This window comes from Aotus nancymaae, unplaced genomic scaffold, assembly GCF_030222135.1.
Source record: "Aotus nancymaae isolate 86718 unplaced genomic scaffold, 86718_ANA_hifiasm-v0.15.2.pri h1tg000115l, whole genome shotgun sequence".
NCBI classification, from domain to species: Eukaryota; Metazoa; Chordata; class Mammalia; order Primates; family Aotidae; genus Aotus; species Aotus nancymaae.
In genome coordinates, this window is record NW_026988530.1 from 13,442,819 (window position 1) to 13,461,702 (window position 18,884).

General features: G+C 49.7%; 1 protein-coding gene and 1 non-coding gene across 2 annotated transcripts in view; one reads left to right on the plus strand and one right to left on the minus strand.

The window, feature by feature from the left end:
- The window catches only part of LOC135272575 (isoleucine--tRNA ligase, cytoplasmic-like), a 38,051-nt gene that overhangs the window by 1,730 nt on the left and 17,437 nt on the right, over positions 1-18,884 (minus strand). Inside the window, exons 9-12 of the mRNA XM_064370997.1 lie at positions 16,730-16,904; positions 8,654-8,804; positions 5,567-5,703; positions 1,901-2,029 (exon numbers count right to left, since the gene is read on the minus strand). Coding sequence (XP_064227067.1) covers positions 8,725-8,804; positions 16,730-16,904 — 255 coding nt within the window. The 3' untranslated portion in view covers positions 1,901-2,029; positions 5,567-5,703; positions 8,654-8,724. The remainder of the gene's footprint in view (positions 1-1,900; positions 2,030-5,566; positions 5,704-8,653; positions 8,805-16,729; positions 16,905-18,884) is intronic.
- Positions 11,093-11,154, plus strand: LOC135272593 (U7 small nuclear RNA). Its single transcript, XR_010340614.1, has one exon. It is a non-coding gene; the product is annotated as a U7 small nuclear RNA (small nuclear RNA).

Genomic DNA, 18,884 nt, shown 5'->3' on the forward strand with positions numbered 1-18,884 from the left:
CTCCACTCACTGCAACCTCCCCCAGCCAGGTTCAAATTATTCTCTTGCCTCAGCCTCCCAAGTAGCTGGGACTACAGGTGCGTGCCACACCGCCCGGCTAATTTTTGTATTTTCAGTAGAGACGGGGTTTCGCCATGTTGGCCAGGCTGGTCTTCAACTCCCACCCCGGGGTGATCCACCTGCCTCAGCCTCCCAAAGTGCTGGGATCACAGGTGTGAGCCTCAGCTCCTGGTCTCTCTGCCTGATTCTGTGTGCACATGTGTGTCTGTCTTCAAGCGTGTCTCTGCACAGACACCTGTCTATATGCACGTGTGTGTGTGTATGCAGGCATGTCTGTGTTTCTGCACACATGTCCATTTGTCTGTGCACACCTCAACTGGAAGCCACTTCATATGCAGACTTGTGACGTCTGGAAACTCCAGGGAATGAGTCAGATACCGCAGGTGCAGAGTAAGTGAGGGGGATGGTGTGGGACAATGCCTTTGCACCCCGAGGCCTCTGGGTGCCTGCCATGGTGTCACAGGGAGCCACAGGCAGGCCTTAGGACAGTGACTTCTCATGTTCAGATTTTAGAAGTCCCTCTGGCAGCCAGGAACAGAACACACTGAAAAAAGCCTGGACGGGGGTCAGGGAGATAACTGACTCCATTCTGCAAAAGACCAAGAGGGCTGGACATGGAGGCTCACACCTGTCATCCTGGCACTTTGGGAGGCCGAGGCGGGCAGATCCTCTGAGTTCAGCAGTTCGAGACCAGCTGGGCCAAGCTGGTGAAACCCCATCTCTATTAAAAATACAAAAATTAGCTGGGCATGATGGCGGGCACCTGTAATCCCAGCTACTCGGGAGGCTGAGGCAGAAGAATTGCTTGAACCCGGGAGGCGGAGGTTGCAGTGAGCCGAGATGGCGCCATTGCTCTCCAGCCTGGGCGACAGAGCAAGACTCCGTCTCAAAAAAAAAAAAAAAAAAAAGTGCAGACAGCCTGACAAAGCCTGGGGGACCAGTGCTAGCCAAAGTAACTGGTGAAAAATGCAGGAGGAACCCATGCAAGCTCAGAAACGCACATTGGTGCAGAAGTCCCCGTAAGCCAGGTACGGTGGCTCACGCCTATAATCCTAGGACTTTGGGAGGCCGAGGTGGATGGATCACGAGATCAGGAGATCAAGACCATCCTGGCTAACACTGTAAAAACCCATCTCTACTAAAAATACAAAAAATTAGCCCGGTGCATGCTTATAATCCCAGCTACTCCAGAGGCTGAGGCAGGAGAATTGCTTGAACAGGAAGGAAGACGTTGCAGTGAGCTGAGATTGCGCCACTGCTCTCCAGCCTGGGTGACAGAGCAAGACTCTGTCTCAACAAAATAGAAAGAAAACAAAAAGAAAAAAAGAAATGAAGAAATTCACACTGGTCGAGAACCCCCCGTACCCCAGGTGTGGTGGCTCACGCCTGTAATCCCAGCATTTTGAGAGGCTGAGGCGGGTGGATCACCTGAGGTCAAGAGTTCAAGACCAGCCTGGCCAATCTGGTGAAACCCCGTCTCCACTGAAAATATGAAAATTAGCCGGGTGTGGTGGTGGGCGCCTGTAATCCCGGGTACTTGGTAGGCTGAGGCAGGAGAATCCCTTGAACCTGGTGGGCGGAGGTTGTCGTGAGCCGAGATTGAGCCACTGCACTCCACCCTGGGTGACAGAGTCAGACTCCATCTCCAAAAGAAAAAAAAATAAGTGCTCCTAACAGATCAGCAGGCGTCAGCATCTCCTGGTCTCTTGTCTGGCCCTGAAGCTGACATCGTCATCCCACTAAGGGTCAGGAACCTCCCGTCCCTATGGCAGTCTGGTTCCCCGTGGGAGGCCGGCCGCCTCCTGAGCGCTCCCCGTGCATCCCCCCAGCCTGGTCGTACCTCCACCGGTGCCATGGTGTATACCATGTGAACAAAGTGCAGGTTCTTCTCAGAGCCGTCCAGCATGAGGGCAATCTGCAGGTCTAAGTACCGCACGCCGGCATCCAGCTGCTCCGTGATGTCCAGCACCTGTGGGCAGAGGGGCTGTCACGTCTCCCTGCTGGTTGCCGTGGCTTCAAAGCTCATATTGCACAGGCTGGTTTCTTTTATTTTCTTCAGACGGAGTCTCGCTCTCTCATCCAGGCTGGATTGCAGTGGCATGATCTCGGCTCCCTGCAACCTCCACCCTCCAGGTTCAAGCGATTCTCCTGCCTCACCCTCCCGAGTAGCTGGGATTACAGGCACCTGCCACCACGCCTGGCTAATTTTTCTATTTTTAATAGAGACGGGGTTTCGCCGTGTTGGTCAGGCTGGTCTTGAACTTCTGACCTCAGGTGATCCACCTGCCTCAGCCTCCCAAAGTGCTGGGATTACAGACATGAACCTCCATGCATGGCTACGAGTGGCAAAATTATTAACATATAAAGGTGAAAGAGGGGCTGGATGCGATGGCTCAGGCCTGTAATCCCAGCACTTTGGGAGGCTGAGGTGGGTGGATCACGAGGTCAGAAGTTCAAGACCAGCCTGGCCAACATGAAGAAACCCCGTCTCTACAAAAATACAAAAAACAATCACGTGTGGTGGTGGATGCCTGTAATTCCAGATACTCGGGAGGCTGAGGCAGGAGAATCACTTGAACCCAGGAGGCGGAGGTTGTAGTGAGCAATTGCACTCCAGCCTGCTGACAGAGAGAGACTCCGTCTCCAAAAGAGACAAAAAAGTTGAAAGAGTGTGGTGCTATGTCCTATACACAAAATATTAATTTAAAAAGCCAAAACTGGCTGGGTACCATGACTCACGCCTGTAAATCCTAGCACTTTGGGAGGCCGAGGTTGGAGGATCACCTGAGGTCAGGAGTTCGAGACCAGCCTGGGCAACATAGCTAAACTCTGTCTGTATAAAAAAAAATTTAAAAATTAAAGAAAGGTAGCCAGGCATGATGGCACACGCCCATAATCCCAGCTACTCAGGAGGCTGAGGCAGGAGGATCGTGTAAACTGGGAAGGTGGAGGCTGCAGTGAGCTCTGATTGCACCAAGTACTCCAGCCTGGACAACAGAACAAGGCCCTATTCCCAAGAATATAAACGCAGGCTGGGTGCAGTGGCTCACATCTGTAATCCTGGCACTTTGGGAGGACGAGGCGGGTGGATCACCTGAGGTCAGGAGTTCAAAATCAGCCTTGCCAACATGCTAAAACCCAATCTCTACTAAAAATACCAAAAGAATGCTAGGTGGGCATGGTGGTGGGCACCTGTGGTCCCAGCTACTCAGGAGGCTGACGTAGGAGAGAACCACTTGAACCTGGGAGGCGGAGGTTACAGTGAGCTGAGATCGGGCCATTGCACTCCCGCCTGGGGAACGGAGCAATACTCCATCTCAGAAGAAAAATAAATAAACAAATATAAATGAAAGAAAGAAAAGAGGCCAGGTGCCGTGGCTCATGTCTGTAATCCAAGGACCTTTGGGAGGCTGAGGTTGGTGGATCATGAGGTCAGGATGTCAAGACCAGCCTGGGCAAGATGGTGAAACTCTGTCTCTACTAAAAAATACAAAAATCAGCCGGGCGTGGTGGCACACGCCTGCAATCCCAGCTACTTGGGAGGCTGAGGCACAGAATTGCTTGAACCCAGGAGGCAGAGGTTGCAGTGAGCTGAGATCGAGCCACTACACTCCAGCCTGGGCCACACAGCGAAACTCCATCTCAAAAACAACTTAACGTAATACAACGTAGCAACATGATGACCCACTCTTCTTCCTTCGGGGAGGGGGCTCTGGGTAGGCAGAGGTTCTGTGTTTAATCCTGTCTCCCTGCAAATGTGCGGCCACACTCTGCCTCTTGAGCTCCTGGGGACTCACTCAGACCTTACCTGAGTGACGGAGCATTTCAGCATCACGGGGTGCAGACCCTACCTGGGTAATGACAATATCGGCAACACTCACACCCTACCTGGGAGAGGGACCATGTCAGCATCACTGACACCCTCCCTGGAAGAGAGACCATGTCAGCATGACTCACATCCTACCTGGGAGAGGGACCATGTCAGAATCACTCACACCCTACCTGGGAGAGGGACCATGTCAGCATCACTCAGTCTTGACCTGGGACAGGGAGCATCACAGCATCACTAACACCCTACCTGGGACAGGGAGCATCTCAGCATCACTGACACCCTACCTGGGAGAGGGACCATGTCAGCATGACTCACACCCTACCTGGAAGAGGGACCATGTCAGCATCACTCAGTCCCTACCTGTGACAGGGAGCATCTCAGAATCGCTGACAACCTACCCGGGACAGGGAGCATCTCAGCATCACTCACACCCTACCCATGTCAGCGTCACTAACACCCTTCCTGGGAGAGTGAGCATCTCAGCATCACTCAGTCCATACCTGGGACAGAAATCATGTCAGCATCACTCACACCCTACCTGGGAGAAGGACCATGTCAGCATCACTGACACCCTACCTGGGTCAGGGAGCATCTCAGCATCACTCACACCCTACCTGTGAGAGGGAGCATCTCAGCATCACTGACACCCTACCTGGGAGAGTGAGCACCTCAGCATCACTCAGTCCCTACCTGGGACAGGGACAATGTCAGCACCACTCACACCCTACCTGGCAGAGGGACTATGTCAGCATCACTAACAACCTACCTGGGACAGGGAGCATCGCTAACACTCTACCTGGGATGGAGAGCATCTCAGCATCACTGACACCCTACCTGTGACAGGGAGCATCTCAGCATCACTGGCACCCTACCTGGGAGAGGAACCATGTCAGCATCACTCAGTCCCTACCTGGGACAGGGAGCACCTCAGTATCATTGACACCCTACATGGGAGAGGGACCATGTCAGCATCACTGACACCCTACATGGGAGAGGGAGCATCTCAGCATCACTGACACCCTACGTGAAACAGGGAGCATCTGAGCATCATTGACACCCTACATGGGCCAGGGAGCATCTGAGCATCATTGACACCCTACGTGGGCCAGGGAGCATCTAAGCATCACTGACACTACCTGGGACAGGGAGCATCTCAGCATCACTGACACCCTACCTGGAACAGGGAGCATCTCAATATCACTCACACCCTACCTGGGACAGGGACCATGTCAGCATCACTCACACCCTACTTGGGACAGGGAGCATCTCAGCATCAGTGACACCCTATCTGGGGGAGGGAGCATCTCAGCATCACTCACACCCTACCTGGAACAGGGAGCATCTCAATATCACTCACACCCTACCTGGGACAGGGACTGTGTCAGCCATCATTCACACCCTACCTGGGAGAGGGACCGTGTCAGAATCACTCAGTCCCTACCTGGGACAGGGAGCATCTCAGCATCACTGACACCCTACCTGGGACAGGGAGTATCTCAGCATCAGTGACACCCTACCTGGGAGAGGGAGCATCTCAGCATCACTCACATCCTAACTGGGAGAGGGACTGTGTCAGCATCACTCATACCCTATCTGGGAGAGTGAGCACCTCAGCATCACTCAGTCCCTACCTGGGACAGGGAGCACGTCAGCATCATGCGGTGCAGAGCCTACCTGGGTGACGGACCATTTCAGCACCACGGTGCGCGTGATGCAGCGGAACGCCTTGTTGAGCAGCTGCAGCAGCCGGGACTCCTCCTGGGAAATGGGTGACTTCTTGTTGAGTCAGTACATCACGGTGTCGTAGCTCCCTGCGGGCAGAGCACACGCAGGCACGTCACCCATCAGCCCCGTCCCCGCCACCCGCTGTGCATCCCTCAGCATCATGTTTACAGCGCAGGCACAGGCATGGCGGGGCTGGGCGGATGCTGTCCCCAGAAACTCACGTCCACCGGAACCTCAGGACAAGACCTGTGTGGAAACAGGGTCTCCTGGGATGTCATTCAGTTGAAGTGAGGTCATGCTTGAGTAGAGCACGTCGCAAATCCAGTCACAGGTCTCTATCTGAGAGACAGATAGCCTGGGCGCAGTGGCTCACACCTGTAATCCCAGCACTCTGGGAGACCGAGGCAGGCGGATCACAAGGTCGAGAGATTGAGACCATCCTGACAAATATGGTGAAACTCCGTCTCTACTAAAAGTACAAAAATTCGCTGGACGTGGTGGCGGGTGCCTGCAGTCCCAGCTACTCAGGGGACTGAGGCAGGAGAATCACTTGAACCCTGGAAGGGGTGGTTGCGGGGGGCTGAGATCACACCATTGCACTGCAACCTGGGTGACAGAGCAAGACTCTGTCTCAAAACAAAAAAAAAAACAGGAGGAAACAGAGACACAGAGAAGACCTCATGAAGATAGACGCAGAGCTGGAGTGATGGGGCCACGAGCCCAGGACACCTGGAGCCCCTAGGAGCTGGGAGACGGAGGGAGCAGCCTCCCACCAGAGCCTCAGGAGGGTGTGTGGCCCTGCCCACAACTTGATGTCAGACTCCTGTATCCAGAGGTGGGAGAGAGTAAATTTCGGTCGCTTGTGGCCTCATAACGTGTGGTCACTTATTACGGTGGCCACAGGAAACACAGACCTTTATGGGGACCTTTGTGCAGTCTGATCAAGGGCTGGGCACCAGCATTTCCTGCCTGTGAAACATAGCTGTTCCTAAATATATGTATATATTTAAATATATATAAATATAATATATTAAATATATGTATATAAATATATTTGAATATATGTACTCATAACATATAAATACATGCATATAAATATATATGAATTTATATACACATATAAATATATGTATGTAAATATGGCAATATATATACACATAATATGTAAGTATGTGTATATAAATATGCATGATATATGCATATAATATGCAAATATACATATATAAATAAGAAGATACATATGTAACTACATGTAAATAACATGTAAATATATATACACAAACACACATATAAATATATATATAAATACATACAAGTATATTCGCAGAGATAGGGTCTCACTATGTTGCCCAGGCTGGTCTCAAACTCCTGGGCTCAAGTGATCCTCCCACCTCGGCCTCCCAAAGTGCTGGGATCAGAGGTGTCAGCCACCGCGCCTGGCCTGAATGTATTTCTAATTTCTGACCCTCAATGCCTATGGTTAAAGCCCCCAGCTTAAACATTGCACAGATGGACCACACCTTCAGCTGTAGCCAAAACGTGGAAACAGTCCAGGTGTCTGTTGACGGATGAGTAGATAAACAGAGTGTTGTCCCCTCGTGCTGTGAAATATTACTCAGCCATGAAAAAGGAACGAGGCTCTGACATAGGCTGCAACGTGGATGAACCTTGAGGATGTTAAGAAGCCAGATATGAAAGACCACATATCCTAAGATTACATTAACATAAAATGTGGAGAACAGAGAAAAACACAGTGACACAATGTGGATTTGTGGTTGACTGAGACTGGGGTGGCAATGCGAGAATAAGGAATTATTATTTGGAGATGGAGTTTTGCTCTTGTTGACCAGGCTGGAGTGCAATGGGGCAATCTTGGCTCATCACAACCTCCGCGTCCTGGGTTCAAGTGATTCTCCTGCCTCAGTCTCCCGAGTAGCTGGGATTACAGGCATGGGCCACCACGCCTAGCTAAGTTTGTGTTTTTAGTAGAAACAGGGTTTCTCCATGTTGATCAGGCTGGTCTCGAACTCCCGACCTCAGGTGATCCACCCGCCTCAGCCTCCCAAAGTGCTGGGATGACAGGCTGGGATCCACCATGCCTGGCTGCAGGTATGCCTTTATTAGCAGCATGAGAACAGACCCACACAGTACACACATGTGTATGTGTGTATATGCATGGGCATGTGTGTATGTGTGTGTGTGGGTGTGTGCCTATGTGCACATATGCATGTTTGTGCATACCTATGTGTGTGCATGCTATGTATGTGTGCACATGTACGTGTATACCTGTTTACATGTGCCTGTGTGTATACATGTGTGCATGTGTACCTGTGCATATGAGTACATACATGCATGTGTGTGCTTGTGTGCACATCCATGCCTCTGCATGTGTGTATATATACATGTGCATACATGTGCTCATTGTATGCACATGTACGTGTGTGCTTGTGTACTTATGTGCATGTGCATGTACCTGTGTATATGTACATATGTATGCATGTGTGCATGTTTCATGCCTATGTGCATGTGTATACGTATGTCCATGTGTGCCTATGTGCACGTGTGCATACTTATGTGTGCATATGTACATGAGCACATGCATGCATATGTGTGCTTGCATGCATGTGTGGATACTCATGCCTATGTGCATATGTGTACGTGTATATATGTGTGCATATGTGCACAACTGTGTATATACATGTGTGCTCATATGTGTGCATTCTTCTATGCACATGTACCTGTGTGTGTGCATGTGTACCTATGTGCATGTGTGCACATACCTGTGTGCGTTTATACGTGTGTGCATGTACATGTGTGCACCTGTGCATGTGTGTGCATGCCTGTGTGTACACGAGTACCGGTGTGCACGTGTGCACACCCATGCCTTTGTATGTATACACACACGTGTGCACTGTGCACATTATGTGTCCGCATCAGCAGGCTTTGTGGGATTTCCCTACACCCAGGATTGCTCCTACAGCGGGCACCTCCACTGGGGAACACAGGGGCAATAGCCCCTGCCCCTCCCACCCTCACCTGGGGTGGAGAGGTGGTGGAGGGGCACATCCCAGAGCTGGGGACACAGCGCCGACATCCAGTCCTCATTCTCATTTCTGAAGCGAAGGCCTCAGAAGCTGCTGGGAGCACTCGCCTGCCCGACCATCAGAGGTGAACCCCGGGAAGCAACCTGAGGAAGAAGAAGAGGAAAAGAGGTTTTCCGTGGTGAAATTTGTGCTGTTGGCAGGCACAGTGGCTCATGTCTGTTATCCTAGCACTTTGGGAGGCCGAGGTGGGCAGATCATGAAGTTAGGAGTTCAAGACCAGCCTGGCCAAGATGTTGAAACCCCATCTCTACTAAAAATGCAAAAATCAGCTAAGTTCCTGCAGAAAGGGTACTCCCACTAGCCATCGTGGCACGAAGAGTACAACGAACAAAGGAAAACATACACATTTATCCCTGACACATTTGGGGTCGTCCTTACTGCTGTGTCTCATCTCCGTTGGCTGGAGCCAGACCTCAACATCTAAACTAAAACCCGACTGGCTGATAACTTAAAACTTTTCTAAACAGGTGAAAGCCATGCAGAGCTGGGGCATGCCGGTGAGCACGTCCAGCACAGATATCTCTGTTAAAATACAAGGACATAGAATGTACTACGTGCCTGTGAGCACGGCATCTCTTAACAGCTGCTTAGGATAGGGCTTCTAGCAAAAAGTCAAGAAGGCTTTTGAAGGAAGTGTTTAAAACGATTATTCCTAACATTTATGAATCTTTCTTAAACAAGAAACAAAACTTTGAGGAGGAATTTTTTTTCCTTCCCACAGTTTAATTTGCAGGGCCCCGGTTGCAGAACCCAACAGTGTAGCAGAAGAGTTCTCTTTCTTTCCCATGCATATGGAACTGAAAGAGAGAGAGAGAGAGAGAAACAGAGAGAGGTCCAGAGCCACCCAGGGCAAACCCCACCCCAACAAGGAGTTCACAAAGCCTCTTTCCTGGGGTGACTGCAGCATGTCTCTTGCCTTCTGGGGAGCCCCCACCCTGAGATCATACGTTAAACCCTCCAGCCTAGGACAGTGAAAAGGTCCCCACAGGTGATTCCGTGGGGTCTCCCAGCTGTGGGGTCTACCAGGCATGGGGGCCTAAATTCTGGGTGTGTCAGAGCCACGTAATGCACTGCCTGGGAGGGGCCCAGGTCCTGCACCTCCCAGCCTGGCCCCCACAGGGGCTCCGCCTCCATCTGTTGGGGTATTGAGCCCTGGTGTGGGAAATCTGATGAAGTTTCCCAGGCTTATATAACAAGGAAAACAAGGCCAGGCACGGTGCCTCACGCCTGTCATCCCAGCACTCTGGGAGGCCGAGGCGGGCAGATCACGAGGTCAAGAGATCGAGACCAGCCTGGCCAAGATGGTGAAACCCCATCTCTACTAAAAATACAAAAAACTTAGCTGGGCCTGGTGGTGGGCACCTGTTATCCCAGCTACTCGGGAGGCTGAGGCAGAACTGCTTGAACCCGGGAGGCGGAAATTTCAGTGAGCCAAGGTCGCAACACTGTACTCCAGTCTGGCGCCTGGTGATGGAGTGAGACTCTGTCTCAAGAAAAAAAACAACAACATGGAAAACACGTTTTTGTGTTTTGTTCTGTTTTGAGATGACATCTCGCTGTGCTGCCCAGGCTGGAGTGCAGTGGCGCGATCTTGGGTTCGAGCGATCCTCCTGCCTCACCCTCCCAAGTAGCTGGGATTACAGGCGCACACCACCACACCAGGCTACATTTTTTTGTATTTTTAGTAGAAATGAGGTTTTGCACCATGTTGTCCAGGCTGGTCTTGAACTCGTGACCTCAGGTGATCTACCCACCTCAGCCTCCCAAAGTGCTGGGATGACAGGCATGAGGCACCGCACCTGGCCAGGGTTTCTCGTTATCAGCATCCCCCTATGTCTCTGTAGCCAGGAGCTCTTTTCTTCTCCCCTCCTTCTTTCTGGCCTAATAAACTCTGCTCCTTAAAACCACTCCACCTGCGTCCCGGTCATTTCACCTAAACTTGTTCATGCTCTGACCAGCGCGTGGTATTTCTAAGCCAACAGCGCCACCTAGTGGAAACAGAAATCCTCTTCATAACACACATCGCCAGTCCTCTGCCATCCTCTTCATTCCCCTCTCATACCGTTAAACGGGAGGGTCTGGCCACGCCATGGCTCACGCCTGTCATCCCAGCACCTTGGGAGGCCGTGGTGGGTGGATCACGAGGTCAAGAGTTCGAGACCAGCCTGGCCAACATGGTGAAACCCCGTCTCTACTAAAAGTAGGAAAATTAGCCGGGTGTGGTGGTGGGCGCCTGTAGACCCTGCTACTCGGGAAGCTGAGGCAGGAGAATGCCTTGAACCTGGGAGGCGGAGGTTGCAGTGAGCCGAGATTGCACCACTGCACTCCAGCCTGGGGGACAGAGTGAGATTCTGTCTCAAAATAAAACAAAAAGTGTTACAGCTCTTTTAGAATTTGTCTAGCAGCCTTTCCGTGTTTTGCCGGAAAGCCCCTAAAAAATTTATTTAAAAAAATAATAATAAAATAAGGCCAGGCGTGGTAGCGCACACCTGTAATCCCAGCATTTTGTGATGCCGAGGTAGGCAGATCACCTGAGGTCGGGAGTTCAAGACCAACCTAACCAACATGGAGAAACCCGTCTCTATAAAATTAAATTAAATTAAATTAAATTAAAATAAATCAGGCTCTAAGCTACTTCTCTGATGGGAGAGCTCTGCTTTCAACAGTTAGGAGGAAGATGGCTTCTGTAGCCACATTTGAGTCTGGATATTGTCCCATCAGCAGGAGAATGGCCATTCTGTTCCTACTTTTTTTTTTTTCCTCTTTCTTTCTTTCTTTCTTTTTGAGACACAGTCTTGTTCTGTTGCCCAGGCTGGAGTGCAGTGGTGCAATCTCAGCTCACTGCAACCTCTGCCTTCAGGTTCAGGCGATTCTCCTGCCTCAGCTTCCCAAGTAGCTAAGATTACAGGCACACGCAACCACGCCCAGCTAATTTTTGTATGTTTGGTAGACAGAGGTTTCACCATGTTCGTCAGGCTGGTCTTCCACTTCCGACATCAGGTGATCCACCCATCTTGGCCTCCCATAGTGCTGGGATTACAGGCGTGAGCCACTGTGCTTGGCTTTCTGTAAGATTTTTAAGGACTAAATTAGCCTGTTGACAGTTTCAGATCTGAGGAATGTTCCAGATGGACCTGGGGTCTCCTCTCAGAAATGGGACCCAGAGGGGCAGGGCATAGTGGCTCATGCCTGTAATCCCAGCACTTTCAGAGGCCGAGGCCTGAGGTCAGGAGTTCAAGACAAGCCTGGCCAACATGGTGAAACTCCGTCTCTACTAAAAATACAAAATGTAGCCGGGCATCATGGCACATGCCTGTGATCCCAGCTACTTGGGAGGCTGAGGCAGGAGAATCATTTGAAGCCCGAAGGCAGAGGTTGCAGTGAGCTGAGATCACATCACCGCATTCCAGCCTGGGTGACAGAGGGAGACTCTGTCTCAAAAAAAAAAAAAAAAAAAAAAAAAGGGACGTGGAGGAAGGGAAGGAGCCCCCATCTCCTAGAGAAGAGGCTCACCTCAGCAGACTCCAAACTGCAAACCCACCTTGGGCCCCAAACACAGGGGGAGTTAGGAATTAGTTGCTCTTAGCTGGGTGCAGGTGCTCACGCCTGTAATCCGAGCACTTTGGGAGGCTGAGGCGGGTGGATCACCTGAGGTCAGGAGTTTGAGACCAGCCTGGCCAACACAGTGAAACCCCCATTTCTAATAAAAATCCAAAAAATTAGTCTGGGTGGCAGAGCGGGACCCAGTGTCTCTAACAACAAAAAAAAGAGTTGTTATTAGTACAAAGGAATATCTGCATTAAGATAACGGCTATAGAGACCAAGGGTTTTTGTTTGTTTGTTTGTTTTTAGATGGGAGTTTTGGTCTTGTTCCCCAGGCTGGAGTGCAATGGTGCTATCTCGGCTCACTGCAACCTCTGCCTCCCGGGTTCAAGTGATTCTCCTGCCTCAGACTCCCGAGTAGCTGGGATTACAGGCGCCTGCCACCACGCCTGGCTAATTTTTGTATTTTTAGTATAGACAGGGTTTCCCCATGTTGGCCAGGCTGGTCTCAAACTCCTGACCTCAAGTGATCCACGCACCTCAGCCTCCCAAAGTGTTGGGATTAAGGGCGTGAGACCCCCGCACCCAGCCAGACCTGCGTTTTAATCTCCACCTCCTGGGTTCAAGTGATTCTCCTGCCTCAGCCTCCAGAGTAGCTGGGATTACAGATGCATACCACCATGCCCAGCTAATTTTGTATTTTTAGTTGCGATGGGGTTTCACTGTGTTGGCCAGGCTGGTCTTGAACTCCTGACCTCAGGTGATCCACCCGCCTCGGCCTCCCAAAGTGCTGGGATTACAGGCGTGAGCAGCTGCACCTGGCTAAGAGCAACTAATTCCTAACTCCCCCTGTGTTTGGGGCCCAAGGTGGGTTTGCAGTCTGGAGTCTGCTGAGGTGAGTAACCTCTTCTCCAGGAGGTGAGAGCTCCTTCCCTTCCTCGACGTCCCATTTCTTTCTTTTCTGAGACAGAGTCTCCCTCTGTCACCCAGGCTGAATGCGCTGATGTGATCTCAGCTCACTGCAACCTCTGCCTCCTGCCTTCAGATGATTCTCCTGCTCAGCCTCCTGAGTAGCTGGGATTACAGGCACATGCCACTGTTTCCAGCTAATTCTTTGTATTTTTAGGAGTGCTGGTGTCTCACCATGTTGGCCAGGCTGGCCTCGAACTCCTCCACTTTGGCAAAACACACTTTCCAGGCTGGGTGTAGTGGCTCATGCCTGTAATCCCAGCACTTTGGGAGGCCAAGGCGGGCACATCACCTGAGGTCAGTAGTTCAACAGCAGCCTGGCCAACATGGCGAAACCCCATCTCTACTAAAAGAAAAAATACAAAAAAAAGCCAGGTGTGGTGGCAGACTCCTGTAACACCAGCTACTGAGGAGCCTGAGGCAGGAGGATCGATTGAACCTGGGAGGCGGAGGTTGCGGTGAGTGGAGATGGCACCACTGCACTCCAGCCTGGGCAACAAGAGCAAAACTCCCTCTCAAAACAAACAAACACTTTCCAAACTGTCTGAGACCTGCCTCAGAAACTTTACGGCCACAAGCCACCGCACCCAGTCTAATAATAACCAATTGCCAGTTAGAAAATGTTAAAATCTACCTACGAGCTGGAATTAGCTGGGAACGGTGGCAAGTGCCCATCAGCCCAGCTCCTCTGGAGCCTGAGGCAGGAGAAACATGGGAACCCAGGAGGCGGAGGTTGCAGTGAGCTGAGATCACGCCACTGCACTCTCATATAGTTTTTGGGTCAGAAGACTCGAGGAAATCGGTGTCTCCAAGGAGAGGCCAGGCCCAGAGCGGCAGAGGCTCATCCTCTGGAGCATTCCATCAGCTACGGCTGCTGCCATACTCCCTCCCTCCCATCTCTGTCCATCCCCTCTGGCTGGAGATGCCTCCAACACACCCCAGCTCCCCTGAGCATGAGGGGCATCCCCTCCTGTGCCCACAGCTGTCCCCATGTCCCCCCAAACCCCTCCATCACACCCCAGGTCCCCTGAGCACTGAGGGGCATTCCCACCTGTCCCCACACCTGTCCCCATGTCCCCCTGACCCCTGCATCACACCCCAGCTCCCCTGAGCATGAGGGGCATCACCTCCTGTGCCCACACCTGTCCACACATCCTCCCAACCCCTCCATCACACCCAGCTCTCCTGACCGTAAGGGGCATCCCCTCCTGTCCCCACACCTGTCCCCACTTCCCTCCGACCCCTCCATCACACCCCAGCTCCCTTGAGCAAAGAACGGCATCCGCTCCTGTCCCGACACCTGTTCCCACATTCCCCCCCAACCCCTCCATCACACCCCAGGTCCCCTTAGCACTTAGGGGCATTCCCACCTGTCCCCACACCTGTCCCCATGTCCCCCCGACCCCTGCATCACACCCCAGCTCCCCTGACCATGAGGGTCATCCCCTCCTGTCCCCACATCTGTCCCCATGTCCCCCCAATTCCTCCATCACACCCCAGCTCCCCTAACCATGAGGGGCATCCCCACCTGTCCCCACACCTGTCCCTATGTCCTCCACAACCCCTCCATCACACCCCAGCTTCCCTGACCATGGAAGGGCATCCTGTCCTGTCCCCACACCTGTCTCCACATTCCCCCAATCCCTCCATCACACCCCAGGTCCCCTGAGCACTGAGGAGCATCACCTCCCGTCCCCACACCTGTCCCCACATCCCCCCACATCCCCCCCCTTCCTCCATCACACCCCAGGCCCCCTGACCATGGAGGGGCATCCCCTCCTGTCCCCACAACTGTCCCCATGTACCCCTGACCTCTCCAACACACCACAGCTCCCCTGAGCACTGAGGGGCATCCCCACCTGTCCCTAAGTACCCCCGACCACTCCCCACATGTGAAACTAAAATTTAGAAACTAGGCCTTTAATTTCAAATAAGGTTGATTTCAGGAATTTTTGATGCTGTGGCTATCTGGTGAAACAATTTATATTTGTGACTTCAAGGTTTGTAAGTTTTCTATTTTAACATTTTGAGTTGATTAGTAATTAGAAATAACTTCAGTTCTAGCTGCTAATGTCTTATGTTTTTATTATATCTAAATATTTGAGGAATCTTAGGGACATTTCCCCCAATTTCCTTAGCCACTCATCTGATTTATGAATCCTTAAATCTCTCTTCTAATGATATCTTGCAGCTTATGATTTTCAACTTCAGAGGAAGTCCTAATAATAAACAGCTTGTGCCCCAGACAGCCACAGGATGTCAGACAGCCACACTCAAACCACCTATGATTCTAATCATAGCAGAGCTGCAAATTTTTGGGCACCCTGAAATGCTCTGTAGAGGGGTGGCGAGATGGTGCTAACTTCACTTTCCTAATCCCATCATTTGGTTAGGTACCCCGATACATGTTTTATACTACCCTATATTTTCCCTTTATAGCATTTATCAAAACCATAATTATTTTCCCAAATCTTTAATGTCAGCGAGCACCATGAGAGTAAGGACAAAAATTATCCTAGGATGCAGGGATCCTCCCACCTCAGCCTCTCAGAGTAACTGGGATAGCAGGTGCATATGACCACACCCGACTAACTGTCGTAATATGCGCTTGTAGTGATCTCAAGTGATCTGCCCACCTGGGCCTCCCAAAGTGCTGGGATTACAGGTGTGAGCCACTGTACCCAGCTATTTTCTTTCTAAATTGTAAAAATTATTTATGGCCAGGTGCAGTGGCTCACACCTGTAATCCCAGCACTTTGGAAGGCTGAGGCAGGCAGATCACAAGATCAGGAGTTCAAGACCAGCCTGGCCAACACAGTGAAACCCTGCCTCTACTAAAAAAATAGAAAAAAAAAAAAAAAAAAAAAAAAAAGAATAGCTGGGCAAGGTGGCAGGTGCCTGTAATCCCAGCTACTTGGGAGGCTGAGGCAAGGAGATTTGCTTGAACCTGGGAGGTAGAGGTTGCAGTAAGCAGAGATCATGACACTGTCACACCTGGCAACAGTGTGAGACTCCATCTCAAGGAAAAAATAAAAATAAAAAAATAATAATAAATATTTTTATGCACATGAAAAAAAGTTTTATTTAACAAAAGGATGGCTCGGTGCGGTGGTTCACACCTGTAATCCCAGCACTTTGGGAGGCTGAGGCAGGCGGATCACCTAAGACCAGGAGTTCAAGACCAGCCTAGTCAACATGGCAAAATCCTATCTCTACTAAAAATATAAAAATTAGCTAGGTGTGGTGGCCCATGCCTGTAATTCCAGCTACTCGGGAGGCTGAGGCAGGAAAATCACTTGAACCTGGGAGGCAGAGGTTGCAGTGAGCTAAGATTGTGCCACTGTACTCCAGGCTGGGTGACAGAGTGAGATTCCATCTCAAAAAAAAGAAAATATAAGCAAAGGATGTAATTTTAAAGTCAAACAATAACGTAAATACAAAATATCCCTCAGCCTGAGGACATGAACGGTGTGCCCTTGTCTGTGTAGACACCTACCAGTCTTTTGGAACTGCTCCAGCTCCTCATTGCTCAGCTGCTTGATGGACGTCATCACTGCCTTAAAGGCTCCCTTCAGATGCTTCCCCAGGACCATGTGATCTGGTTCTGCCCTTAGCCGAATGCCATACTTCTTTTTATCTGCAGACAGTGTAACTTTTCGAACATTCAATTCCTATAGTTAGTGCACAAGAGGAAACAAAAATGAGAAATGAAAACATATGTTCACACAAAAACCTATGTCCACAGCAACATTATTCCCATCAGCCAGAAAGTAAGAACAGTTCAAGTGTCCATCAACCATGAATGGATAAAATAATACTGTAGACACACGCAATGAAATATTTAGCAATATGAAGGACTGAAGCACTCATACACACTACAACATAAATTAATGTAAAACATTATGCTAGCCAAAATATGCCAGACATAAAAATTACAAATTGTACGATTCCACTAATATGAAATGTCCAGAGAAGGCAAACCCAGAGACAGCAAATAGGTACGTGGATGCCGGGAAGTGGTCAGGTATCGAGGGGAAAACGGTGTGTGAATGCTAATGAGTACTGGGTTTCTTTCCGGGATGAATGAAAATGTTCTAAAACTGTGGTGATGGTTGCACAATTCTATAAATATGCTTAAAAGCCAGTGACTTGTACGGTAAGAAAAAAATGTTTCTTATGAAGATCGACCAAGACAGTTGAGCATAAAAGAAAAAGGACTCCAGAACCAGAAATATAAACTTCATCCCTCAGAGGTAACCTTTGTGCAAGCAATTTCAGAGTACTGCAAGGTTAACTATCAACCAAGCAGATGAATCAGTTAAACAGAACACTTCATGCTTCAGTCATGCTACTGAGGATTACTGATGCAGCAGGGATGGTGATGGCACAGTAGATGGGAAAATGAGATCTCATGAGAACAATAGTTTGAAGCAAATACTATGGAATGTTTAGTTTTGCCATTATATGTAGCTACATTAATGTCATTTTAAGTGACTGAAGTAATTTATTTAAAATGTTTCCAGTGGCGCACACCTGTAATCCCAGCACCTCAGGAGGCCGAGGTGGGAGGACTGCTTGAGCTCAGGAGTTGGAGACTGGCCCGGGTAACATGGTAAAACCCCATCTGTACAAAAGCCTATACTACTATGCCTAATCTCAGCTCTCTGGGAGACTGAGGTGGGAGGAGTGCCCGAGCCCAGGAGATGGAGGTTGTAGTGAGCCAAGATCACATCACTGCACTCCAGCCTGGGTGACAGAATGAGACCCTGCCTCAAAAAAAAAAAAAAAAAAAAAATCCTATTTTATGCATAACCACAGGCACTAATTTCAGAATTTACAATCTAACTTTTAGTTTCTAGTATTTCTCTGGGATTCTCAAGCAACTGAAAACCAAATACAGAAATTGATATTTTCTACAATAATGATTTTAAATATTACCTGTGAAAAGAATAAACAATGAAATTTAAAAAAAAACATGTTTTCTATCATCATAAAGAAGATGAGGTAAAATGTTATTCATTTTGTAAAAACCATGGAATAAAGATGTTTAGGAAGACAACTGACACTGTAATTTAAACTTTGACCCCAAAACTCCACTTCTGGTATCTACCCAATATCCATACAGTGATATATGCATATATGTACACATATAGCTTTTGTTTGTTACCAGAAACCTAAATTTCAAACAGAAGAGTAATTATATAAATTATGAAGCAGTCAGGAAGTGAGACTCCAGGAGAGATGGAGTGGAAAGAAGCTCACTACGCTAGTGCCTTGACTATTTATAACCAAAGCGAGGGCACCTGTCACTTGTATAATTTGGAGGAACAAAGTTTCTTTGGTAGTTATCAAAAAGTACTTCAGAAGGCCTGGCAAAGTGGGGCTCATGCCTGTAATCCCAGCACTTTGGGAGGTCAAGGCGAGCAAATCACTTGAGATCAGGAGTTTTAAGACTGGCCAACATGATTACACTCCACCTCTACTAAAAATACAAACGTCAGCCGGGTACGGTAGCAGTGCCTGTAGTCCCAGATACTCAGGAGGCTGAGGTAGGAGAATCGCTTGGACTTGGGAGGTGGAGGTTGTGGTAATGCACCACTGCACTCCAGCCTGGGTGACAGTGAGACTCTGTCATAAAAAAAAGAAAGGAA